The sequence below is a fragment of the Falco biarmicus genome, chromosome 7, assembly GCF_023638135.1.
Source record: "Falco biarmicus isolate bFalBia1 chromosome 7, bFalBia1.pri, whole genome shotgun sequence".
NCBI lineage: Eukaryota > Metazoa > Chordata > Aves > Falconiformes > Falconidae > Falco > Falco biarmicus.
In genome coordinates this window covers 69,666,589-69,693,074 of record NC_079294.1, presented here as the reverse complement: position 1 = coordinate 69,693,074, position 26,486 = coordinate 69,666,589, and the positions used below count along the sequence as shown (strand labels likewise).

Genomic DNA, 26,486 nt, shown 5'->3' with positions numbered 1-26,486 from the left:
TTTACCCGCATCCCCCCGGAGTGAGGGGGTTGGTTGCGGGATGCTCCACCGCAGACTACACGTCCCGGCATGCCGCGGGGGTGGGGCGGCGGGCGGCAGCGCGCCTGCGCGGGGCGGCGAGGGCTGGGGCCGGCCGCGCAGAATGCGGCGGAGGTGGTGAGGCCCCCGCGGGGAGGGGGCGGGAGGAGGGAGAGTCACTTATAAATGGCGCCCAAGCAGGACCCCAAGCCCAAATTCCAGGAGGGTGAGTGCGGGTGGGGGGGCCGGGGCGGGGTGTACGCTGAGGTGGGGAGGCTCGCGGGGGGGGCAGAGGCCGGGGCGGGAGCGGGCGGCGGGGCTGGGGGGCGGGAGGGGCCGGTCCGCGCTGTCTCAGGGCCGGGCCCCGGTGAGGCGGCGGGGGGGTCCCGCTGTTCATCCCCCGGCGCTTTCGGCCCGCTGCTGCCGGCGGTTTGGCGGCGGTGGGTGGCCTAAAGAGGAACAAAGGGAGCGGTTCCAAGGGGCGGGGGGCGCTTAGGGCACGGACGCGGCTGCTGTCCGTGGAGAGCCGCGGGCCGAGGCGCTGGGGCTGCGGGAGCGGGGCCGGGGGGCGGCCTGGGGGGCCCTGACGTGGCGACAAGTGTCCGTCTGCAGCGGGGCTCCGGGGGGCGGCCCTGCCTGCGGCCGGGCTCCCCGCAGGGCAGCGGGGCGCGGCTCAGCGCCTGGTGCTGAGGGAGCGGGGCCAGGCCCCCCGGCAGGCCCGCCTTCGCCCCGGGCTCCGCGGTTCCTCCGCGCAGGGCACGGCTCGGGGTTCCGCTTTCCCCGCTCAGCCCTGACAGCGGGAGGAGACGTGGAAAAATGAATTCCCGCAGGCTTTGTCTCTCTTCCTGTTCCTCGTCTTCCCTACCAGTAAGACGTGGGCCCTCCTTCTCCCCCGGTATTCTAAATATGCTTCGTTTTCTTGCAGGCGTGGACGTTCATTGGCATTAAAACTGTTGAAATCTCCCAAGTCTGTCGGGATCTTTATTTTTCTTTAATTTGAAACATGGTGGTTGTTTACTGGCCCTTGGAAGGGAGCTCAGTTAGGGGTCCTCATGCTGGAAGGTTCAGAGTATTGGACAACAGCTGGCAGTCCCGGTGGGATCCATATTTACAACAAAACCCACAGATACTGTATTTTTTTTAGGTGAATTAGGGTTATGCTATTTATGGGACTTACATACATTTTTATTTTTAGGTAATGGTTGTGATTGATAATAATATATTATATATTATAATAATATATAAAAATACCAATGCTAGGCAATGGTAAAGTTAAGACATAGTTCCCACTTCCCTCTCTACCTGTCCCTTGCTTGGGTTTCTAAGCAGGACTTTCCACATGATTGTGACTGATCTTTAAAAGCACAGGTCGCAGAAGAATGACTGGAAGCCGGCAGTTCTGGGTAGCTTAAACAGCTCTGTAATTGTATGTGCTTCGTGGTTGCTTGTGTCAGAACGTGTTCCATTGTGCGTCAGCATTCCATGCCGTGCATTAATACCAATGGTGGTATTAACCTGCAGAAATAATCAAGATTTTAATGTATGATTTGTGTTATAATAATAAACGTGATATCGAGTGAACTGCAGAAATTAAAACTGAAGTCGAATTCCAGACTGAAATTATGTTTATAGCTGTAAGAATACGAGCAACCTAAATTTAGTACAGAAGTTAAAATTTTTAGGCTTTTTTCCATAATGTGTGTTTGATCTCAGCTGTAACATTAAAAGGGAGAAAAGTGATGTGAAGAAAGCTTCCTGCAGGCCTAAAACTCAAAATGCTTTATTGTGGCTCTTCTCAGCATGACAAATGAGAACTACTTTAGTTGTAGATTTTCAAGCTAAACACACATCAAAGAGTGGTAGGTAGACTTAGAAGTTATCCATATAGGAGCTTTTCACAGAGCAAAAGGTGAGGAGGAGATTAAATTTACTGTGAAAACCTAAATGTTAAGCTAGAGATAAGAGTACCCTTCAAAATTGGGTTTTTAGGTAGGCATGAGAAATGAGATCAGCATTGGGGCAACTATGAATTAAAAGCTGTAGGTACTCAGGTGTTCTGTATCTTGACACTGATTTACTGGGTTTTTTTAAGGCAAATACAAAAGAGTCTCAGATGTCAGATTCAGCTTCTGAGTTGCTTAAGGCAGTTCTTGACCCCAATGGGAAGACTTCCTTGGTAGCTGTATCCTTGCTCCACAGATTGAGAAACTCTTGCTTCTATAAATATTCTGCACTGTAAAACGCTGGAAGGAGTGGACAGTTGAATTCTGACCTCCCCGAGCTTTTCCTTGCATGAAGCTGTGTGATGGTGGGGTGAGGCCAGGAGACGTTCGTTCGGAGCTGAGCTGATGCTGGAGCAGTATGTGCTGGCCAGGTGCCAGCCATTCGTATGCAACAGAAACTCACTGTGTAGCTTGGCATTCAGGGGTGGTAACAGCATGTTCTGGTATTTTCTACTAGCTATTGCAGCTAAAGAGCTGATCTGTAGATGTTGTCTTTGGGCTAAGGAATAGGTGTGGGTGTTTCACCACAGCGGTAGCGGTGTGTAGGAAAGCATGGTCTGTAGGTTGGGAGGAGAGGCCTTGTGCACTCCTGGAGTAAGCTGTGAGGGAGCAAGAGCCTGCTAGGTTATCGTGAAAACAGAGGAACCCTTTCTGCAAAACTGAAATACATGTTGTGTGTTTTAAAAACAAATAATTACTGTTAACTGTCGACATCTTGCCTAGGAAGACCTTGCACAATAATTGAAATGGAGATGTGTTTTCCAGTAGCACTAGCGAGTGCTACGACACATGAGGATAATGTAACTCCTGATCCTTGTCAGCCCTCATTATAAAAAATTTTCCTTTTTTAAAAAAAAAAGTACTGAATGTATCAAAATGGGCATTTCTGTGAGAACTTTTCTAAACCTTCTTGTTTCTTGATACATAAAAGCATTTTGCAAGTTGAAATAAATTTCTGACCTAGTTTTGTGTTCTTAGACTTTACTGTGGATACTTGTTTCAGCTTTATGGAGAGCATGGGTTCCTACAGACTGGATAATAATGAAATCTTAAAACATAAGCAATTCTTTCTAGTCAGTGCAGGAACGAAGTAGGAACTTCATAGTTGCATCTCATTCAATCAGATTTTGGATATGTTAGGTGAAATGCGATAGCAGCTGTGCTGGCTGAAGAGGCTGTCGCTGTGTCTGCTTGTCTCGCAGTCTTGGTGGTGAAATGGTGTGTCTGAATCCTCCCCTCATCTGTTTCAGGCAAAATCAGGTGGTTTGTCATCAGCCACCTGATAACCTGCATAACTGCACTGACCCTGCCAGCAGTGTGTTTTGGGAACGAGCACAAGAACTGCTCTGCCACCTCACAAAAAAAAAAAAAAATATTGAGATGTGGGGACATTCCATTGCTGTTTGCTGAGCGAGTGTCTGTTTAGAGCCTATCTGGGTAAAAGTTTCATCAATGTGGTGCTGTGTCTGGGTTAGAGGCAAATAAAGCCAGAATTGTACAGGATTCACAAGGGTCAAAGGGGTACAGCGTGCCACCGACTGTATTTAGCCCTTGAATATGCAGGAAGCTGTTCTGAAGAGCAGAGTAAAAGTTACAGTGGAGGGTACTTTTAAACCTGGAGCTTGTGAACTGGTCCTTCCTCTACCCTAGTCGTCCCCGAGCTGCTCATGAGGAAGAAGGTATCCAGAGTTCTGCTCAGGGCACGATTGCCTGCTTCTGCGTGCTGCCTTCCCAGCCCAGTCCCTCAGCAATACCTGCGTGTGTGTACTGCCCAGCCTGCACATGGTGACAGTGGCAGCTCTCTTCTGTCCTGTATGACCTGGAAATACTGGCAAGAACTGGCTGTGTGTTGCACAGCTTGTCTCTGAAAATGTGAGGCACTGCAGTTTTCGTGAAGGAAACATCTGTACTCAGATATCCTGTGTTAAGTACTTTCACATTCCCACAACGTCACTGCACAATAAGACCTTGCCATTGAGGAGGGAAAAAACCCAGGCTCAAGAACAATCCCTTCCTACTTAAAAACCACAGTGAACAATTTTTCTTGCTGTTGCACAAACCTGGCATTCTTCTGTCCCACAAGCTGGATGGGGGAACAATGTCGGGGTCTCTTTCTTCCTGGCTTCATTGAACTAAAATGCCAGGTGGTGTACTTCCTGCAGGAAAAGGAGCACTAACGGCACTTGCTTTTATTTATGTCAGAAGCTTAAGAGGCAGAGGTGACATCACTTACAAGAGCTGATTTCCTGCTCTGAATCAAAATGCAGTGTCACGGAGACTAAAGAATCCTTTACAGTAAGACAGTTTTACCTGCTTACTGCTTGAGTACTTGGGCTGAAGTAGCCAGTTTGTGTCGAGCCAGCGTGTTTCAATGTCTGCATCTGAAATTCAAGGCTTTGAAGGAGTTCTCCATGCCAGCCTTGCAACGGAGTGCGAGGGTGTCTATAACTTGAGTTGGCAGTGGCTGGACGTATGGGCAGGAATGTACGTTTTGGTGCCAATTGTTTGTTGAAGTCATCAGATGTTCTGCAGAAGTCTGGGCAGGCTTGGATGTGGTTTGCCTGCAGCTGTCCTTGCATGAGTGCTCTTCAGAGGGGTCCTTGGGAATCTTTACTTCATGACCTAAATAATCAGAGCTCTGATCCTTTTTTGTACGCAAGTGAATTTGCTTCCCAAATGCCAGCCTGCGTTCTCAAATCAGTATCTGCCTTTGAATTTCTTTCTAGGTTGACAGTGGATTCATTCTGTGTTGTACTTGATGACATATTTTACAGAAGTGGCACATTGGTGGTGTACTAAGATGTTTATCTGCAACTTTCTTCCAGGTGAACGAGTGCTTTGTTTTCATGGACCTCTCCTTTATGAAGCAAAGGTATGTGTGGTTGCTTATTGCTGCAGAGGGTTCTGGCTGTTCCCCAGGGAAACAAGCAATTGTGTTAGTTTAGCTGCTGTGCCTCGCTAGATGGGATTAAGGATTGAAACTAAAAGGAATGAAACCCTGATAATGTATGAAATCAGTTTTGAATCCTGGAACTCTATATTATAGAAAAATTTCAGAAAGCCATTGGTATTATGCAGCTGTTCTGGTAAACTACTAATGTCTGAATGGTCTTATGTGTTGAACATCTGATACACCTGTGTTCCCAGAACACTGGAAATCATTTGTGCCCATAGGAGTTGGTGCTGGTGCTAATGCATGAGCTAGTAAGTTAGCTGCAGTTAGAGCTTCCTCAGAGGTGTAGGTGGCTGAGTACAATCAGTGGTCTTCAAATAAGATAACGCCGCAGAAGATAATGTTGGATTAAAGTGACAACAGAAGTGGCATTCTCAGTTCTGGCTTTTTAACCACAGAAACCATGCATTGCGAATTTGTGATTCGGAGGAAAAAAAAGGAAGGCTTTTGTAGCTGTGTGGATTAGAAGACTTGCAGGAATTCCTGGGGCACCTTAAACAGATACTTAAATCCATTAGGTTTTAACATCAGTAAATGTTAATTGATGGGACAAGTTCAGAGAGGTAGTAGTAGAGAGGCAGCTGGAAATAGTTGACATCTCTTTTCATGCTATCAGGAGAGAATCATTCTAATGTTAAAATCATGCCCAGAGCATTGACAGGGGATGTGTTTGTCTAACACATTTTCACATTAGCAATTCTGCTCTGTTCTCTCCCTTGCTGTAGAACTGGAGGACAAGTGTGTTGTGAATGTATGCTCAGTGTTGGCTTCTGCCAGTGCCTGCCCAGGTGCCAGTACAGAGAGGAGAGTAATCAAGGCTTCTGTTTTTGTGGAAACAAACTTCTGTTAGCAGCAATCTTAACTCTTTGGTCAATTAAAACAGCCCAGAGCTGCTACAGTGGTGTGTGCTTCTCCGTGCTGCGCTGTGCCCCTCTTCTCCTTTACACACAGGCGGGATGAGTGTTGCAGGAGCTGGCTCCGCCAGCGTGGTGCTAGAAGGGATTTCCTGGTTGGCAGGATAGCTTGTGGCTGGCTATTTATATTAAGTCGGGATCCTTCTGGGTTCCTGAAATGGCAAAAGGAACTGGGTTTAATTTTACAAAGGTACTTTGTAGGTAGTGATGAGTAATAACCTCAGCTTTCCTCCTGTTCCTTTGATCTATTTTTTTTTTTTCTGTGGGTCTAAATACGGAAGTTATGTTCCTGATGATCATATCCTTGGCTTCCCATGGCAAGATGATCAGAGAAGCACTTGTTTGTTTTAGAGTAGTGTGAGAAATTATGGCAAACAGCAACTGTGTGTACATCTCCATGCAATGCAGAGTTCAAGGAGATTCACTTAAGACCCATCCAACCTCCAGCAGGAAGGAAAAGATTTTGGTATAGAAAAGTATTTAAATCTTCTACTTCGTGCTCAGTTCTTATATTCTTCAAAAGAAATAGACACTTCTAAGCACATGGTCCTGGTTTTAACTTCAGGCCTGTCAAAATGAGCCCCTGGTGCAGCAGGATGTAAAACAGGATTAGGATATCCTTACTCCTAGCTGCAAGTCTAGGTGAGACAGTGTTTAAGTTCCCTATGTGGCATTTTGGACATTAGTACTGCAATATGATGTTCCTCTCTTGACGATTTTTTTAAATTGAAGAGGGTATACAACGTTGAGGTCACCACAGTGGTCCTGAGAAAACATTGTATAGCAGAAGGTTCTGCCCTCTCAAATACTTAGAGGCGACTCAATTAGCAAGGCAGGAAAATAGCAATTATGACTTCTGTGAGTAATTTTCTACTTCAATGGAAAAAATCCTTAAAAAGGCACTAAAAGCTAGGACCAACGAGGGTGATTCTTCATGTTTTACAAGATTCTCATTATTTCACTGTTAACATGTTACAGTGGCATCTATATCTCAGCATCTCCAGAACGAGACTTGATAACTTTCTGGTTAAAGTGGTGGATTTAATTTGGTATAGCCAAGAAGTTCAGGGATGTGTGGTGGGCACAATTAATCTAGCTAGGGTTATGTAGTTTCCTTTCGGGGCTGTTTTTTGGGTTTTTTGTTTTGTTGGGGGTTTTTTTCTTCTTCAGGAAGAGGTGTATCTCTGGCTGTGAGGTTTTTTTCCTTTTATATAGATGTGGCGACTTGAGCTCTTGCATGCTAGACTGCAGGGGTATGAGTATGATTGTGTTGTTACTGGGCAGCGTGCACAGTTGTTCCAGCTCACCTGAACATACTCCTCCGAGCCAAGGCAGGGTCTTGCAGGCTGCGAGTAGGAACGTGCTGAACCGTAAGGCAGAAAAATTTGAGAGCAGCGTTTCTGAATGATATTGTGGAGCAGTTCGGAGCAGCCTTGTAATGTACATTCCCTCTTTTAATGGTCTCGCCTAACTATCAGTGTATGAGGAGGTTAACTGTATTCAGGCCAGTCTTTTGATGGAAAGAACTGTTTTTATTTACGTCGTGTATACATTCCTAACCTAGAAGAAGCCCTTACTGCAACTCTTCCTACTGAATATAATGCTCTCTCTGGCTGTAGAGATCTATATTACTTATTTTACTTTTGAAGACTCCTCTACTTCAGCCAGCTTACCTGTCTGTGAGGTAGGGGCCTGCATGTGAACAAGCTCTCTAGTGGAATGGCTTCTGGCTAACCTGGGGGTAGTGAAGTGACTGCTTGTTTACTCTTCTGGTCATCCTCAGGGGTTTCTGATCCTTCTCATGAACGAAGGTGTCCCTTTGGATACCTGAGCAGAGGTGCTTGTTTGCCTAGCCCTTCTGAATTCGTAAATAGGCCGTAATTTGTGTGAGAGAACTTCCTTTCTGCTGTGAAATAGCTGCTGATATTTGGATCGCTTGCATGGAAATCTCTGCATGCTTAAACTCTGAAAGCTAAAAAGGCAAAACTCACGCAGATCTCTTTGTTCTCATTGGTACTGACTGTACTTTCCTCTTTGTTTCAGTGTGTAAAGGTTGCCATAAAGGACAAGCAAGTGAAATACTTTATCCATTACAGTGGTTGGAATAAAAAGTAAGTATCATATAAAATGAAAGCAGTATTTCCTTTTCCTTTATGGGGAAAATGCAAGCTTTGTCAGTTTGAATGTGAGCTTGATGGACTAGCACTACCATGTCAGTGGTGTTTGGAGAGTGTTTCTAAAATTGACTTAAATGATTTTTATACATAAGCCGATGTTACAGTGACACAAAGAAAACATTGCCTAACCATTTCCTTGAGGGCTTTGGTTGTATGGACAGACTAGCTTAGGGTGTCAGTAGACTAACGGGAATGCTTTATAGCATTCTGTTTGTTCAAGTTTGGAAATAGTTACTGTAATTCCTCCCTGGCAAAAATACCTAGTATGCAAACTTCCTTGTTAAGCGTTCGTAGGAGAAGCAACCCATACTGAGGTGAAGTAAAAATCCCTACTCAAATGCACAGTGTACTTTACTTTTATACTACTTTTGGCAGCCGAGACGTGGAGAAGCATGCCTTACTGAAGGCTGCATTCAGAATGGGAAAGGCTGTCTATTTTAGTCCCTTACAGGGGCAGGTTTAGGCGATATTTCACTTCTTGCCTCTCATGCTAAGGTGAAGTTAGAGATACTTTTTCCCTTCTGTAAAAATGGTAGGATTCTAGGTGAGAGATTGCTGAGGAATAAAGGTGTCTCTGAAATAAATGTTGAACCCATTGAAGGTGAATAGTTTAATGAGATTATTGCATTTATGTACTTGTCTTTTTTTTTTTTTTTCATTTGAACTCTGTTCTGCCGCTAGGTTTTGAATTTAGGAAAAGTAGAATTTGGGGTTTTTTCTTAGCAATTAAAATCTTCAGCTCTTCAGACTCCAGAAGTATTTCAGAGAGCACTTTCCAGTTTTGTTTCATTTCAATGCTGCAGACTCTCGAGTGAAGACTCTTAGTCACTAGTATCTTGATCTCACTGACGTGACTACAAGCTGAACTTCATGTTGTAATATGTAACTTTTTTAAATGCATCCACACACCCTCCCTGCCATTTGGACAGATAAATGTTTTATTGTAAGCACTGACAGTTACAGGGAGTGTAATTGGTTCTTATGGTGGCTGCTGTATATTAATGAGGCAGCATAAATTGGATACTTCCTCTCCTTGTTTATCTCCCGTGAAGGGTGCCATAAGTGATGTCGTGACTCCTGCTTTTCTTGCTTGCGCTGTTTGAGTTTTTTTGCCTTCAAGCTTCCAATTAATTACATTAAAAGTGGCGTTGCTGCAAGATCTAGACGACTGGGGCAATATGACTCCTTAATTTTGGTTTCTGTAATTATGGGCCTTTGTTACGTGTTAATTGCTTGACTTTTTTTTTTTTTTTTTTTTTTCCAAATATCAACAGTTAGGATACCAAAAAAGTTTCTTCATTGTACAGTATGATGTGCCGCACAGCTCTGTAGCATTTCTTTTGAAGGTCTCTTGCAGCTGTACAGGCAGGAGTAAGATAAGTGGCTTAAATATCTGACCAAAGCACTGTCCTAAAAACATAATCTTAGTATGTGTACAGCTGGACATGTGTTTCTCTAACTTTTGGATGCTAAGCTTGCCTTTTCTTAACACTCTTGAAGACCTTGTTACTCCTGTAGTAGTATTGGTTTTGCCAACTTGATGTTCCAAGACTGGCAGCTATTGCCATGAAATGAAAATGACACAGAACTCTTTATATATAAAAAAGCTTTAACTTGCGTACTTCAGAATAACTTGGCCACTTTTAATGTGTTTTATTTGAAATAAATTGTCAGATTGCTCAGATGATCCACTCTTTGTCAAAGTGGAATTCTTGCTCGTAATGGCAATTTCCCCAACACCTGTTCTCTTAAATCGTTCACTTCAGATTCTTCAAATATTCATGCCATCTTGGTTTCCTTCACAGACAGAAATCAGAGCTCTTCTTCTTACAGTAAGATCTTATTGCTGAATTTGTTAACCTATAAAATGTTGGAATAGATAAAGGAAACTTGCTTCATGATATAGTTACGGCTGCAGGTGTCCCATAATTTAGTAAGCGTACAGTTATTTTTTTTTTTTCTGAGATGCTTCTTTTAAATTAAAGGCAGTCCCCTCCCTCCTAAATTGCCCATCCTTCAAGTCTGGGAAACTCTTTGGAAATTACTGAGGGTTACACTTCCCTAGAAAAATTGTTAACAGCTTCAGTCAGTGGGGAATGCGTTTGGTAATTTACACTTCCATTTGTGCCAGTCCATGACTTGACACAAAAGCAGAGTTCAGTCTCAAATTCCGTGAAGCTTTTAATTGACTGTTGTGTGTAGAATGCAATTATGTGATGGTTTCGAATGATCATTTGATTTTTTAAAATTTTTTTTTCAGCTGGGATGAATGGGTTCCAGAAAGCAGAGTGCTCAAATACGTGGATACCAATTTGCAGAAACAAAAAGAACTTCAAAAGGCCAATCAGTAAGTATTTTTGTTAGAAGTCCTTGTCAGTAAACAATTTTTCTGTAGAGCTTCAACCCAACAACTATGTATTAAGGGAAGTTAGTGAGTTATAAAAAAAAAAAAGCCTTCAAGAGGTGTTCATAAAGTTCGTTTAATCTTGAGGTGCTTTGGCTTACAGAGGTCTTCTGATCTTTGTCCTCTAGCATTTCAGAAGAGCAAGCTGCTACTTAGCTGTAAAATGGTGACTTGAGGTTTTAAGGAGGGGTGGGTTGATGAAGGCAGGCAGCCTGACTAGCTGGAAGTACCTCCTGTAATGTGGAAATTAGGGGGCTAAAAAAAAAATGACCCTTGTGCAGTATCTATAAAATACATTGTTAAAGTAGTAAGGATCTTCTCAGACAGCTTCAGGATGCCTCCAAGTACCTTGATTACTATTTTGTTTATGAGTGCTAATCTTGCATTTTTTTTTAATAGAAATGCTTTTATTGAGAAGTTGTTTTGTATTTTTCAGTGTGCTGCTTCCATCTGATTCAGAATAACAAAGATGGTGGGAGGGGGAGGAAACAGGTGTTCATACTACCGAGCGTTGTATGAAGCCTAAATCTTCTTGACAATGAGTTGAATTTGTTCCTGCTCGTGACACGCACTGATTCACAGAGTCACTAAGTGTTTTCCATAACCTGGTCACCTTTGAGGGAAAGCAAGCTGCTGCTTCCATTAAAGTCTTATTTATGAATTTACTCTTTTTAAAGGGAACAATATGCAGAGGGGAAGATGAGAGGTGCTGCTCCGGGCAAGAAGACTTCTGGTCTGCAGCAGAAAAATGTTGAAGTGTAAGAAGCTTTTTATTACAAAAAAAACCCCCACAACAAAACAACCACCAAACCAAACAACCCACCCCCAAAACCCCACCCAAAAATCCTTCCAAACTTTTGCTTGTCAGTTTTACTATTGATGTTTAAATAGTATTTTTCTTAGAACGGTTCTGCAGGCTAAACTGTTACTTCTGACACAACTCATCCAAAAGCTGTGTTTCACTTCTGTGATACCAAAGAGGGCTTTGTTGGAAGTATTTTATTAAAACTACCTTCTTGGATTGTGTGGTGTTTAATACTGAGTCAAGGTACTGAGTAGACACTAACACTCTGTACTTTTTTGCACTCTTTATTTTTCCTGTTAGTGAACTGACACTCAAAAAGTGGTGAATCCTCATAAGACTTGTGTATCTTAGTAAATCAGTTTCTGCATAGAATTTTACATTCTTCCAAGCTGTGCAAGCACTTTTGAATAAAATCTGTAAAATGCCTTACCTTCTTACCTTACAATTGTTAAAACTGGATTTAAAGGGTCTTTGTTTTGCTGTTTGTGACAAAACTAAACCCATATACGATTAAAAATGGGTTTGCATCTTAAGAGACCAGAAGCAAGCTCAGACATTTCTTAGAAAAAATATTGTCAGGATATAACTGTCAGTTTTCTTTCATCCCATCCTTTCTGTTTTTCAGAATAGTCTTGTGTGGTGTTACGTTTAGATTCTCATACAATCGGTACAGCGCTACTGCTTTGCTTACGTGCCATGAAACTCTTCTGTTTGGGGTAGTACTTCACTTAATTATGAAGGTGGTCATTACTAATGTGACGCTTTGAACTCCTAACTTCATTTATGATTCTAGTCTTCATGAGGAAGCTGCTGAAATGCATTCAATTCCTAAGAAGAGCATTTGACAGCAGCCTCAGATTTCATGTCTCATGGGCATCTTCGTTATGAAATACGTATCATTGATTTGAGAAGTGCAGTGGTAGTGGGCGCAGGGCTTTTTTGCTCTAGACGCTGAGTGCAGATTTTACTTCAGGATTAGTCAAAGCCTAGCCAAGTCTGTAAATTGGCTTTTGGTCTCTGGAATGGGAGTCCAGTGTATCTGGCCATAATGCTGCATGCATGCTCCCCTGTGGTCTGTTGCTGTAGCTTCTGGGGTGCTTTTAACACCACCGGTTTGGGGTGCTCTGACAGCACGGGATGGACCTCTGACAGGGACCTAGTCACCTTTTTGTCTTCATTTGGGAGTGAAAAAAAAAACTCCAACCAAATATCTGTTTGGACAGTTCCTAAGGAATGGCATTAAAATCTAATTAAAACTGATCTAAATGATGACTGTTACTAATTCAGCTGCTTATGAGGTGGTTGCACTTGAGTTGTCTTGCATTTTAGTGGGAGTAGAGTTAATTTCATGTGTAACTTTGACACAGGTAGTGATGACTCAATTGTAAATGTCTACAATTTGTATTATAGAGAACATCCCAATAGTAACTTCAGGATGAGGCTTCCCCATACTGTCAGCTTTAGTCATCTTGGTAGTTCACACTGATTGCAGCGGGATGAGTTGTTCTCTCTGGCTGAGTAAATGCTAAATCTTAATCTGTGCTTGAAATCCAAGTTTGCTTAATCCTTTCAACCACACCTGATAATGTTGTATCCAAGGGAGAGACACACAGCAAAAATTACTTCCTCAGGAGCCTCAGCATAATTTTAAAGCTTGAAAGCATGTTACCAGGTCTGTCTTTACTCTTTGGTTGAAACCAGTTGGAAAAAGGGAGTGGCTTTGCTTTTTGCTGGCATCACTATCCTAAGCATGGGTGATTGTTTCCAGTGTAGCAAAACAGACAATAAGCTAATTCTCTGAAACTTTTGTTTCATGTTGATTGAAAAAATTAACTCCTTGATGGTGGATTTTCAGAGTTGCAAAGGGGAAGAAGGAAAACTATTGTCATTAGAAAAGCAGTTTTGCGTTGTGAGTAAGTTATAACAGGGTCTCATATGCTTGTTGCACTGATCTTGCTCCTAGTCTCTAGCCATTACCAGCATCCAATGCATCCTTCTAAATTAGACCTGTGCTTCTTTCAACAAAGTCTCCCTGTTTTTCTTCCCTATTTGGAGGCTGAGGGAGAGGAAATGCTTTGACTTACCCTAGCAGTGATGCAGGGTTGTGATATTGCTGATGTATTATTGATTAAACTACTGCTTCTTGCATCCTGCTTGCAGCTAAAGGCGAGATGGCTTCTGAAAAAAACCCTCAAAATACAGTTCCAAAATAAAACTTCTGGATTGTTCTCTTGTTGTAAATCTAAGGTCACTGTAGATACGTAAAGTACTGGTGGTGGGGAGGGGGAGAAACAATCACGCAACTATTCTAAAAGGGTGATGCTGTCAACCTATTTGGGCCTCAAAATTTACCTTTTGTAGCATTCTTGGAGGATCAAACAAAGGGAAAGGTAACTTATGTTTTGAAACTTATTCTTCAGATAGCCAAACAGTAATGGAAAGGAAATAACAATCTAAGCACAACTTATCCTCCAGGAATGTTCAGTAAGACTATAATATGCTGCTAAAAAGGTGAATTTTTGAATCTTAAATAGATTCTCTTTAAGGCTAAACACTAGGTCTGACATTCTTTCCTTAACTCAACCCCCATTGTGCCTAGATTTTTCAGACGAGATGGAGCGCATACTGTTTGCTGTTTGGAGACCCCTACAATATCGACGCGGTGAGTTAAGGATGGATTGTCAAACCAGGATTTTCATCCTGAAATCCAAATCTCCTTGCTTTCATAGATTTCTTTTAGAGCCTCTTAAAGTCCTCAGTTGTAATGATGTAAGCTTTGGTAGCAGTTCAGTTAACAATTACAAGTACTGCAGTATGTCATTTTGGTTTTTTTTTAAAGCTGGTATGGTCTGCCAGGTTTTAGTTTCTCTGAAATTCTATACCTTTTCAGTTGGGATAGTATACAATATGAGTAGTCAAATTCATTCAGTGTCCACTGTTTTAACAAGAAGTGGAGGACAACTGACTTCAGATTTTTGAAACTGGATAGTTCTAGAAGGTTACAGTTGGTCTGCATGCTTACTGAGGCCAGGAGTCCGGCGTCCATGGAAATTGGTAACAAACGGCACCATCTCCTGTGAGTCTTGGGAGCGAGACTGTTATGATAGATGGTGTTAGAAATGTCAGGTTTGAACTTGCTCCTTAAGGTGCTGTATTTTTAATGTTGGCTGGAGTCAGTTCAAAATAACTTTCTGTAAACTGCAGCAACTGGCTCAAAAGGCTGTTGAGACTATTTGAAGCAAGATTTGATCAAATAGAAATATGCATGAAATGCAGGTTGTATACATTTGTTTTTAAAATAACTATTCATCTTATGATAACTAGAAGCTATCATAGAAAAAAAAATTGTACGCTTATAGCAGATTGCCAAAAATGAAATACAACACTACAGGTATTAGCTTCTCCAGACTGTTTTATATGTAGCTCTGCTGAATTCCAACTTTGAAGAGTTTATGCTACCTTGCATGGGCCTAACATGATTAACTTGCAAAAAAAATATAATAATAAAAAAATCAACAAACAATTGGAGTTAACAGGTGCTTTGAAAATAAGGGCAAATTCTGGAGAGAGGCTGTGGCACTGGATAACAAATCTGAGAATAGCATCTGTTTGTAAATGACATATGTGAGCAGTCTGATCAGAGATGCTCTCAAAACAGTATCTCAACTTGGGAGTTATTATTTTTTCTTCTAATAGGAGTCTTGTTCTTAATCTGAACATATTACTCAAAAGCATATGCTCCTGCTGCCTGTCTCCTGCGGCATCCTCTGCTATCTTTGGCACAGCTAGTAGCTCTCACAAGCTACTTGAAGTCCTCTAAATGTCAAGCAGCATATGAATGCTGCCTACATGCCAGTTGTCTCGGGCTGTAACAATATTGGAATGGCTACACCGGCTCCAGACAGAGATTTTCCTAACCTCTTCTGCTCTCTAATGGTCGCCAGTAACATGTGCTTAAGGATAATCAAGGGAGTCAAGTCTAGAATGATTCTGTCCCCCAAATACCCTTTTTGCTTCCAGCAGTCTGTAATAAAGGACTTCAGAGCTGGAGGCTGCATCCATGTGATGGGTTTAATAACCCGTTGTAGGACTGTCTTATATTTATCTAATAACTTCTGAACCCTTAGGACTTACGGCATCCCCATCATCTTGTGGCGGTGTGTTCTCAATTTAATTCAGGAATGTGTTGAAGAGGGGAGGAAAGAGGGTGACTCCTGTCTTTTTAATGTCTACTGCTTTGGGATTTTTGGTCTTTTTTTTTTTTTCATCTGTTTTGAGGAAAGATTGATTGGGGTTTTTGAGCTTCACCTTTTATCACTAGCAATACCTCTATGACATTTCCCCTCTTCTTCCTGCCGAGTTGTCAGCTTCAGAAAGCCCTTGTCTGCATGGTTACCCCAGGTATAAAGCTGTAGTACGTTAGCAACTGTTCTTTACCTGTTCCAGTTTTATTGTGTGTCTTCTAAGGTTAGGTTGCCTGGCCAGGCACAGGAGACATAGGTGTATATAATCCTGACTTTGTTTTTTATCCTTTTGCTAATGTTCAGTTGCATCTTCATCAGAATGCTTCTTCTCACAGCTTTAGTGACCAAGCTACTTGAGCAATAGTAGGTGATTTCACGCTTTTTTCCCAGCGCACTTGCTTTTCACGTGTGAATCTTTTAATTTACTTTTTAAAATTGCTATAGATGTTGTATACACCTGGAGAGGCTTCATGATTTCATATAGTGTAGTTACAACTGTTGTTTTGTTAGTAAACTAGCACCTGATCTCTTTTTTTTTCTGGCACTTACAAATTTATTCAACTCAAATGTCTGAGACCAAGCGGGTAGCTACCTTCGTTCTCTGCTGTTCATATCTTAACCGGCTATTGTAGAGACATTCTAAGTGACCTTTAAGTCCCTTTAAAAGCAACGTGGATTTTGGGCGAGTAAAATACTTGTTGTCCACTGCATTTTAATCTACGTCATGGATTCCTAACTCTTGTGAAGTAAGTAAACCTTCCAAAGTGTTGGATTTTTCCTGATGCCACTTGCCTGTACTGAATTTTATTTTCTAAGCTATTTTTATTTTCCACTGACAGTTCTCTAGGCATGTCCCAGAAGACACTCTAGATTAGAGATCTGAGCATTAACACTTAACTCTTCTGTGCAAAGATTCCTGGCTTCTTGAGGTTCTGTGACAGATACTTGATAATCTTTCTTCTGATGAATGTCTGTGGAAAGGTGAAGTGCAGTCTTTCAGTATGCCGTCTTCTATGGCATCATTCTTAGTCTTACCATTTCAGCACGAGCACAGTCCTGTTTCAGGTACTGAAAGTGAAATTTCAGTATTACGCTCTTGTGGCATGGACTGCTTATTTTCCTTCTGCGTCTGTCACCTTTGATCCATAGGATTTCATTGTTGTGAGCTGTTCTGTAAGCTGTAATACTGTTTTTCTATTGATTGCCTTGTTTCTACACAATTTCAGATGGTTATGTCAGTAGTTCGCTTATTTTTGGCTTTCTAATTCAGTCTCACATTTTGATCCCTAATACTTCAATATTCTTGTTACAGCTGCGTGGTTTTGTTCTGCTAAAATAAAACCCTGCAACGAGGGCTGGGTTAGCTTCTAACCACAACAGGCTGCTAGCCCTGCTTCTTTGAGGAGGTGATGTCTGATTACGGCGGGATGCATCCTTTAAGTTTGAACTGTGAAATCTTCAGCACCTGGTGCCTCTGTTCAGTCTTTTAATTAAAACTCTTTCCACAGAAGCTTCCTTGAAACTTCCATGCTGTTTTTCAGTTTTGTGGTCAGTTTTCAGTGAAAGATGCCAGTCAATAGAGAAATAGATGAATGAAGTATAGCAGCTGGGCTGTACTTGCTGTATAAAGAGAAGTCAATGAAAGCTTTTATATTGCTTCTATGCAGCAATATAGGGCTTGCTGTTCATATTATAGTTGTGAAGTGGCACAAAAGAATGTGTTGTAACCTATCCTAGATAAGTTTCATTTTTGTGTCACTTCAGGACTTGCATTCCATTTGTCCCTGCAGGAAGGCGTTGTCTGCCATCATGAGGAACACACCTGGTGTTCTTCAGCTGTACATCTCAAATTGACTGTGTTTGGTCTGATTAATGTAATCTAGTTATCTAAGATGTGCTGCTCATCTTGGGCTACAACTTCTATCAGTAGGGTTGGCTGTAACCTCTGTGATACAGATGCTCTGTCTTTCTCCTGGATACTGAGTGCACTGCCTGCTTCAGTTACTGTACACAACAGCAGCGCTTCACCTGGCACAGCTGCCTTCACCTAGTGAAGAGTATGATTCCAGCCGGTCTGCTGTACAGGCTATTGAAAGTCTGCCCAATGCTAATGTTTTGTCTCTAACCTTAGCTCTTTCTGTTTGTTCCCTAACTCAGATTTGTCTTTTAGACTTTGCAAACAGATGGCTGCTTTGACTTGAAGCAGAGGCATATGACTTGAAATATAAGGAATGAGGTGGGAGACCACAAGCGACTGCTTAGAATGGTTTTTGATAGACTTTGTGCTTCAGTAACATAGATGTGGTTTACTGTCTTAATTGCGGTAGTTAAGTACCTTACATTGCCTGTCCCAGTTTAAGACTCTGCTGTTAAACTAATGCTTAACATTATTTTTATCTGTGATACTAATTCTGGAAAGAACTCCCTGTTCCTCCTTGTTTACTCTAGGTTTGGAAGAAAAGATTTTCTCTTCAATACCCAAGTCTGTTATCAGTGACTTAACTTGGCAATTGTTCCTTCTTCCTGGAGAGAGATGATTTTTATTCTGCCCACAGTTTAAGCCTAATGCTTGTTTGACTTGAAGCTTGAAAAAAGCCTCACTCCTATCTTCAGACCTTCCTAAGAACTTTACCTACTTCCTGATTCAGATAAACCCAGTTCAAAGCCTGAATACAAGAGTCACTTGAGATAGTGGTGAATTTCCAAGGAAATAATCTTGTACTGGTAAAGAGTTTTATCCACACAACGTGCAATTTTTTGAGAGGTTTAACTGGATTTCTATTAATGGTAGTGAGAAAATTGAAACATGACTAGTAGTATTCTTAAACTTTCTGAAAATGGTTAGTAAATACACAAAGTTCAGATAATAACAAAAATAACCTGTTAGGCCAAGAGTATCAATGACAAATTAAACTGTCCTATTGAATATTTACATGTCACGTACATTGCATTTCAGGTGTCTTTAAATTTTTTGTAAGTACAGTTCTTCAGGTGGAATAAAAATAAGGGCTAAGGATAGGGACTTTAGGGAAGCGTGTAAATTAGAAACAGTAAGTCTTGTGAGAAGCATTTGGAAGAAGGTAAATATTATGGACAATGCTATTTAGTACCGTTCCAAACGTTTCTAGTAAGTGGCAAGTGTAATCGTGGCCTCCCCTAAAAGCTGATGATGGAATTGTAGGCCGTCCATGCAGCTTCATGCATGTAATTTGGATAGTGCTATTTAAACTTCACTCTACTGCTGTAGTGGTAAAACTGGGGGGTTTTCACTACTTTACTGGAAGTTAATTCAGTTGACTGAGATTTATCTGATAATCCCCAGCACTTCTTTTTCCTTGTCCCATATTCTGTCTCCCAAGAGATCCCTGAAATACAGAAGTAAAAGACCTACAAATCTAGTGTAGTTTTCCAAGAGAACTTGCGTATGACACATCTGTAGATGTTACTTGCATAAGTGTCGGTCAGTAGGGTTTTTTAAATACTCATGTATTCTTGGCGTGCCTTCTGTGGTTTTGTAGGTTTAAGTTTAGTGACCCCCCAAAAATGGTGAATTCTAACCTGATAAATGAAAATCTTGTAGTGTCATTACTGTGATGCTAAGTCATATCTGACACTTCTTTCATGTGCTTTTATCCGCATACTCCATAGACCACTGAGTATTCGCTCATTGTTCTGAACTTAGTGGACATTTTTTCTGGCTTTCTACTTTCAATTCTTTAAGTATGGCTATCTTTATTTGCAACAATTTGTGTTCTTCTTGCAGGAAAACTAAAAAGAACAAACAGAAAAGTAAGTATGTCTTTATTTTGTGTATAAGTGGATATCCTTTGTGAAGGATAAGACCTTAAATCTGCCTCAACTAAGTTTATTTAATATCACCTTATGTTGTTTCTCTTGGACTTTGGATGTCTCTTCCTCTTAGTCAGGAGGAATGCATACTTTTCTGGTTTGTACACAAACTACTTGTTCCAGTCTGTCAAGATTTTGACCTCTTGCAAACTAAAAGCAAAGTGATATCCCCATGGATCTGTTGAAATAATTTCTTAAGTCAAACTTCAGGTTTTCTTATTGAGATGGAGATGTGACATACCTGCAAAACTGAGCTGCTGGTTCCAAAAATTCTTCTGAAGAGTGTTACAGATACTGACATAATGGTTTGTCATTAGTGTGGAAACCTCCATCTTCAGATAAGTGTAAATATAGCAGTTTAAGCTGTCAGAAATATGTAGGACTTCCAGAACAGAAGTAATATTTAAAACAAAAGTGAAAAGGTGACCTGAAGAAACCTGAGTCTTAAATACTTCCTCTAAATCTTTATTTACTGGTATTTCTTACTGACTTACCAGATTTCTTAAGCAGCACAATATCTGTCTTCTGTGCAGCTCCAGGAATTGGAGAAGGGAGCAGTACCAGTGAGACTCCTCAGCCTCCTAGGAAGAAAAGGGCTCGAGTGGATCCAACGGTTGAAAGTGTATGTATTTCTGAATCTCTCACAGGATTTTTGATAGAAAACAGGAGGGTTGCTTTGCTCAGAAATATAGACAGCAATACTTTGTCCTGCAGTATGGCAGTGTGAAATGTTACAACTTGCAAAACTAAGGTTCCCAAGTGGCCTTGAAAAATCCAAGCTATTTCCTTGTTCCCTGTGGAGCCTACAGCAATTACTATAGCAATTCCTTAGTCCAGTGGTGTATTTCAGTTGTAAAAACAAGGAATATGGGTGGCTCTTAGCTTGGACAGTTTTCTGAAAGTAATTAGTTTGGCTTCACTTTTTTTCAGGAAGAAACATTTATGAACAGAGTTGAAGTAAAGGTGAAAATCCCAGAAGAGCTGAAACCATGGCTGGTAGATGACTGGGACTTGATCACCAGGCAAAAGCAGGTAATTTGTCAAATAAACAATCTGGCCACATATAGATGAGGACACTAAAACTAGGGTTGTAGATCCTTTTCAAGTGCAGGGTAGTGAAATCTCTTGTAGAGTTTGACAGCAGCCTGATGGCTTACTTGACAGTTCTCATTCCAGTTAGGGTTTAACCAAAGGTCACCTGTTAGTAGGACTGTGGCTCAGCAGAGTTGCATGTAAATGTGTAGAACAGACCTGGTCTAATCAAGCATAAGCTAGAAAGGCAATAATTTTAACAACTTATTTAAGCTTTAAGTGTGGTGTTAACTTTATTCGTGCTTGGCCTGCTGGTATGTTCTGAACAGTTTACTATTGGGCTGTTCTGCCTCAGCTCCTTCTTCCTGCCTTGTTTGTTTCACTCACTGCCAAGTTCTGCAAGTCTCTTAAGTTGTTCTACAGCTCTGACAGAAAGCTGTCGCTTAGGGTGGCGATTCTTAACTTCTGCCAGCCTGGATCCACATAAAGCTTCCCGAAACACAGTGAATTTAACTTTGCTTGCCATTTTGAAAGTATAAAACACTTTCAGGAACTTAAAACATATTACTGAATCATGACTTTTTTCTTGTATGAAACACCACTGAAATTGGCAAGAAGCATAGAAAACGCTACTGTTGAAAACTGCTTGTTATTGTTTGATAGGATGCAGTTGCCTGCTCTGACTTACTGCTGCTGCCAGGTACTGTCTCTGTTCTTGCAATCCCAGACATGTAAAAATCTTGTTCAAATCCTATGTGAATAAGGCTGACTTTTCTTGGTGAATACAAATCTTAAACTTGCCTCAGCAGTAAAGGTGCTTTGTAACACTGCTTTGTGTTACAGTATCTCCAGTTCTGGAGAATTAGGGTTTCCCCCACCCCAGAATGTCTTCAGGCTCTAGTGCTCTTGTGAAAGGAAACAGGTAAGTGAACTGAGTCCCGTGCCTCAGAAAAATAAAATCCCCCAAATATATGAATTTGCTGCACAACTGAGCCTTGCTGTATACAGCTAACTAGCGTCTGTGGGTACAGACGATCTGTGTATGGTATTAAAGATGAATCATGGCTGGGAATATTTTGTCTTCAGTTCTGTGAGCTCTGATGTAGCTCTAATATTCTTCACTGTGCAGGCAGTGAAACTTCCCGGCAGGTGCTTGGCAGGCTATTTTTGCTTCACAGCAATAGTAGTGCCAGGTGCTGACCTGTGGATGCGAGAAGAGCAGCAGGCTGAAGAACAGGCGAAATGGTCACTGCTCCTTTGGTAACTGCTGTGTGGCCTGGGGTAGGCAGGTCTGTAGGGGCATGTGTGTGCTTTGCGTGACTTGCAGAGCTCATCAGGTTGCTGTTGAGCAGCACAAGTGTTAAACTGAAACGTGGATCAGGTCGCTGTTATGGCTTGGTTTTATTATTTGGGATGCACAACTAAAATAGTTGGGTGTTCCTTTTAATAACACTTAACATCTTAACCTGTTAATTTTATTCTAGAAATGTCCTTATGTGCATTGGTTTAAATTTAGCTTGCAGATGCAAATGTCTGCCTAAACCAGACAACTTGTATTTGTTCAGTTTTACTTCTTTTGTAGCTCTTTTATCTTCCTGCCAAGAAGAATGTTGACTCCATTTTAGAGGATTATGCAAACTACAAAAAATCACGAGGAAATACTGATAACAAGTAAGTAGTGGTCATTTCAGACCTTAAATATACTTCTTTTGCTGTTGTTGTTGGCCTTGTATTTCGTGGACGGTTAAACATGTCCCAGCCTCATGCCCAGCTTCATGTTCCAAGACCAGGGTGGCTGAGGAGTTTAGAAATCTTTGTGGATGTAATTCAAGAATGTGGTTCTACTTTCTGGATGTTATTTCTGCTTCCCCCGCTTCCCCTAAGCCGCCTCCTGAAGGAAGCTGGTACAAGCAGAGTGAATAGTTCTCCACCCCTTCATTCTAGCTCAGGCTTCCTATGTTGAGTGAATAAATTTGGTGGCACTTGCTATGTATGAGCTGAACAAACTTCTCGAGAAAGCTGCCTAGCAGATGAGCGAAGCCTTACTGTACGGATGGACTTCCTCATGGAGGTGGAGCGGTGGGGGACAGGGAGGTAGTAAGCATCAGATGAGCAAAGCTAATTACTTTGAGGTGATAGCTTTGAAGATTCTTATTTGTAATTACCCCATCAGTCCAGCCCTGACAACAAACAAGGTGTGTTTATTCTTAAACGAAGCTTTCCTGTTTTAAAGGGAGAGAAACTAGAAATGTGCAGCTATTTTCTTCCATTCAAGAGGGTGCATTTATTGACTTGTCGGGGTGTTTTAATATTCTTTTATGTAATTGTCCTAATGTCTGTTGTAAATCTGTTTGCAGGGTGAAGTGAGGGTTGTACTTCTCAAATGTGCAGTGTCACTGCTAATTTCTATGCAGTTTTCTTCGATTAGTTGTGAGGTTGGAGGCCTGCAGGAATATGGCACTGAGAGGCCTAGTTAGAAGGGGTCAGTTGCCTGGAATATTAGGTGGTCCCTTTCCATTAAGGAGGAGTTCAGTCTGATTACTTATAGTAGTATTGTACTTAAACTGGTGTGAGTTGGGATTAACTTTGGTTGAAAACGTTAAGAGCCGGTAAGTGTCCTTATACATACATACTGTTGCTTTGAAAGGACTGCTCTAAGGGTTCACTTTTCTGGGTGGATGACTAAAAGCGAGGCTTTTCTTGATTTGCCTAAATTCTCACTGAGTTCAGAACAGTCCATTTTTAAAGGAGGTCTTGAAATGCATTGCTCCCTGTGGCTGTATGTTTTAAGGTCTCCAGACAAATTTCCTTGAAAAATCTGAAGGTTTGTAAAAGATCTTTACAAGTTTGATGGACTTACCAAGCCGAGTCTCATCTTGCATCCGTCTAGTCGTCAGAACAAGGCTTTGCAGTGTTTTCTCTGTTTACCAGGGAGTATGCAGTCAATGAAGTTGTGGCTGGAATTAAAGAATACTTCAATGTCATGCTGGGAACTCAACTGCTGTACAAGTTTGAGAGGCCCCAGTATGCTGAAATTTTAGCAGATCACCCAGATGCTCCAATGTCTCAAGTCTATGGTGCCCCGCACCTACTGAGGTTATTTGGTGAGTATGACCTCCAGAGACTGAAGAAGGCCAGTTAGAAGTGTTCAAATGCTTCCTTTTCCTGTCTTGAGTGCAGAAAAAACTACAGCAATTTGACAAGCAACTATGAAACACATGGTTTCATTCTTTCTTTACTCCATGTACCTAAAATGTTCAGAGCCATTCAGGGATTTGGAATGGAAATAGATTTTCAACTATTTTTTTTTATATATATATATATATTCTAGTTGCTTTAGGTGAGCTTGTATATACTGGAATGGATCCCTGGGCTGCTTTTATGTGCTGACTGTAAGGTTCTGGACTGTACTTAATACTTGTTAGTTATAAACAACAACTATAACATGTGCTGCTTCTTTTAAAACAGTACGAATTGGAGCTATGCTTGCTTACACTCCTCTTGATGAGAAGAGTCTGGCTTTGCTGTTAAACTATTTGCATGACTTCTTAAAGTAAGTACTTTTAAAGTCTTTCAGCAAGAAAGAAAAAGTTCAATAAGCACAGGCTGTTGTAATACAGCCTATTTTCGGTGAACAGTGGCTATAAACAATCTTGGGGCTGTGTGGTATCTTCAAAGGTTGCAGTGAAGCTTTCTCAAACTCTGCTCTATAGTAACATGAGTAAGACTGGTTTTAACTTCTCTCCAGTTATGCTGAGCTTATTGCTAGTTAGATGTTTGTTTACATAACTATTAGTCTGCACTTTTAAACTGTCCAAGTCTGCTACTTGTTTCAAAATAAATACTTCAGCATTTATTTGTAGCTGCTATAAAAAGCAGATGATAATTACAGCAAATTGTTAAATTACACAACGGTTACTCAACAACAATTGAGTAAATGTTAAAAAATTACAAACCTTAACTAATGTTCTTTCTGAGACAGACTGCTATTGTAGTTTCAGTGCACTCCTACCCTGTGGTGCTGTATACATGTTACACTTAGGATGGAAAACACCATCCTAAATAATAACAAAGACTGTAATGCTAAATGTTTCTTAAGGGGAAAAAAAAAGAAAATCAGACATTTGATTTCAGACAGGTGATGAAATACTTCCCTCACTGCTATAAGGAACTACGAAGTCACGTGCTGCTTATTTCACGTGTAAATGTTTCCTGAATGTAAGGATCTAAAATGGAATTAAAATTCAGTTTAGTGTCAGGTGTCATACCTGTGTTCCCCCATATGTATGTATGAGCATGACTTCAGCAGCTTCCATGCATCTGTACCACACTGGAGTAACTTAGTATTATGCTTCTGCAGTTTATGTATACATACACACAGGGGCAGGTGTGTGGCGTGGACCTGTTCAGCTGCATGCCAGCTCACAGCATCGGGGCAGCTTTTTGCTGTACTGGCATATTTTCTTGGTCAGATTTACTAAAGCCGTAAACTTCCGTTTGTGCTTATGTCACGGAGAAATGTTCTGTGTGTTTTCATACAAGGCTTTAGTGGTCTAGTGATAGTGTTTGGAAGTAGAGATTTGTAAATAATTAGAGTAACAAAGCATTAAGCTGTTTTGGCAGTAAATACCGGCTCTTGCCTCTGTGAATGGGTAAGCTATTGGAAGTTGAAAGAAAACCCTCAGTAAATCCCGGATGGCTCTGCAGGAGAGCTGGAAATGGATCAGCCTGATTTCCAGGGCAAACTTGCTTTGGACTAGTCCCAGAGTCTTGGTAGATCATAGTCTTTTGGGTCAGCCTGAAATGCAAGTGCTAAAGAGCTTTCAGCTGTGAAGATGGAAATGTGAGGGCAGTGCATTGACCAGAAATCCCTGAATCCATCTGATGCGAATTAGTGGCATATAATGCTTGTCTTCTGCTACTGTGCTTAGCTGACCCCTGCCCGTTTTGCTCTAGCCATCATTCATTTAGCCGTTCAAGTTCCATATTTGTACAGACAGAACTTTATGGTGTCCTATTCTGTGCCCCTACCCCTTTCAGTACAACCACTAGTAAATCAATTCTTGATACAGCAGCTGAGTGAACCTCAAATGTAAACTTTCATCCTGGTAATCTTAACCTCTCTGGGCTCACCTGGAGCCAGAGCTGCTTGACAGCTTGTTTGGAATTGATTTTTTTTTTTTTTTTTTGCATGAGCTGTCAAATCTTCTAATTGCTTTACAGATGACTTTTTAGTAGATACAGGTTTGATTTGTACTCTTGAAATCAGGTTTTATGGTCTCAGCAAACACCTCATGATTTGCTTGCCTGTTGCTAAATAACAGAGACTTTAAACAAGAAACTAATTTAATCTTTTTATTATTTTCGTAGGTATTTAGCAAAGAATTCCTCTGCATTGTTTAGTGCCAGCGACTATGAAGTAGCCCCTCCTGAATATCACCGGAAAGCAGTATAATACTGTGCTGCTTTACAGTGAAGCGATAATTGGATCCTTGTAATACTGTCCACTTCTACATCTTGTTCTTCACCTTTCTATTGCACATGTCTCTATTGCACATATTATGTAAACATAAAGTGAATAAAGTTGTGTGTTTAAAATAGAGCTGGCATTTGTAAGTTCTGAAGATTTGTTGTCCCGAAATGGAAGCTTGGAGTTTAACGGGAACTCTTTGGTGTTTCTGGCTTGCTACTATTGTTTGCCTCAATGGAATGTAAAAAGAATGCGTTATGGTATTTCATTGCGTGAACTCTTCAGTGCTCGTAGGTCTGTTTTGCTGTTAAGATTTGCCTCACTAACCTGCTTTATTGCATAGGAATGACAAACGCGGCCTCTCGGACCCCTGAGGGCTGTGATCACCTAGTGTTGGTGCTATTGATTAGTCTGACTTTCAAACCCATTTACTTTCTTTGTATGGCGAGTAAAATGTTTGTTCTATAAATGTAAGCTTTTATTTAGATAGTTGAAGGACTGTGACTTTTTTATATTCTAACAATAGGAAAATGCGTTATCATATTGTAGTGTCTTGGAAACGTTGGTCTTTCACAGAGCTGTTTTACAAATCTTCAAATAAACTTTTTTAATTTCAA

At 41.2% G+C, this 26,486-nt stretch overlaps 1 protein-coding gene across 4 annotated transcripts; it reads left to right on the top strand.

The window, feature by feature from the left end:
* The first annotated feature begins 99 nt into the window (after positions 1-99).
* Positions 100-26,486, top strand: MORF4L1 (mortality factor 4 like 1). Of its 4 annotated transcripts, XM_056346165.1 has the most exons (14): positions 100-244; positions 4,847-4,893; positions 7,932-7,999; positions 9,832-9,897; positions 10,326-10,412; positions 11,147-11,227; positions 13,874-13,936; positions 19,282-19,307; positions 19,901-19,989; positions 20,298-20,399; positions 21,982-22,070; positions 23,331-23,503; positions 23,868-23,952; positions 25,770-26,486. In XM_056346165.1, exons 1-14 carry the CDS (start codon positions 205-207, stop codon positions 25,852-25,854), a joined length of 1,101 nt encoding a protein of 366 aa, XP_056202140.1. In that variant the 5' UTR covers positions 100-204; the 3' UTR covers positions 25,855-26,486. The 4 variants fall into 4 exon arrangements, with proteins under 4 accessions (XP_056202140.1, XP_056202143.1, XP_056202141.1 ...); XM_056346168.1 differs by lacking the exon at positions 9,832-9,897; XM_056346166.1 differs by lacking the exon at positions 13,874-13,936.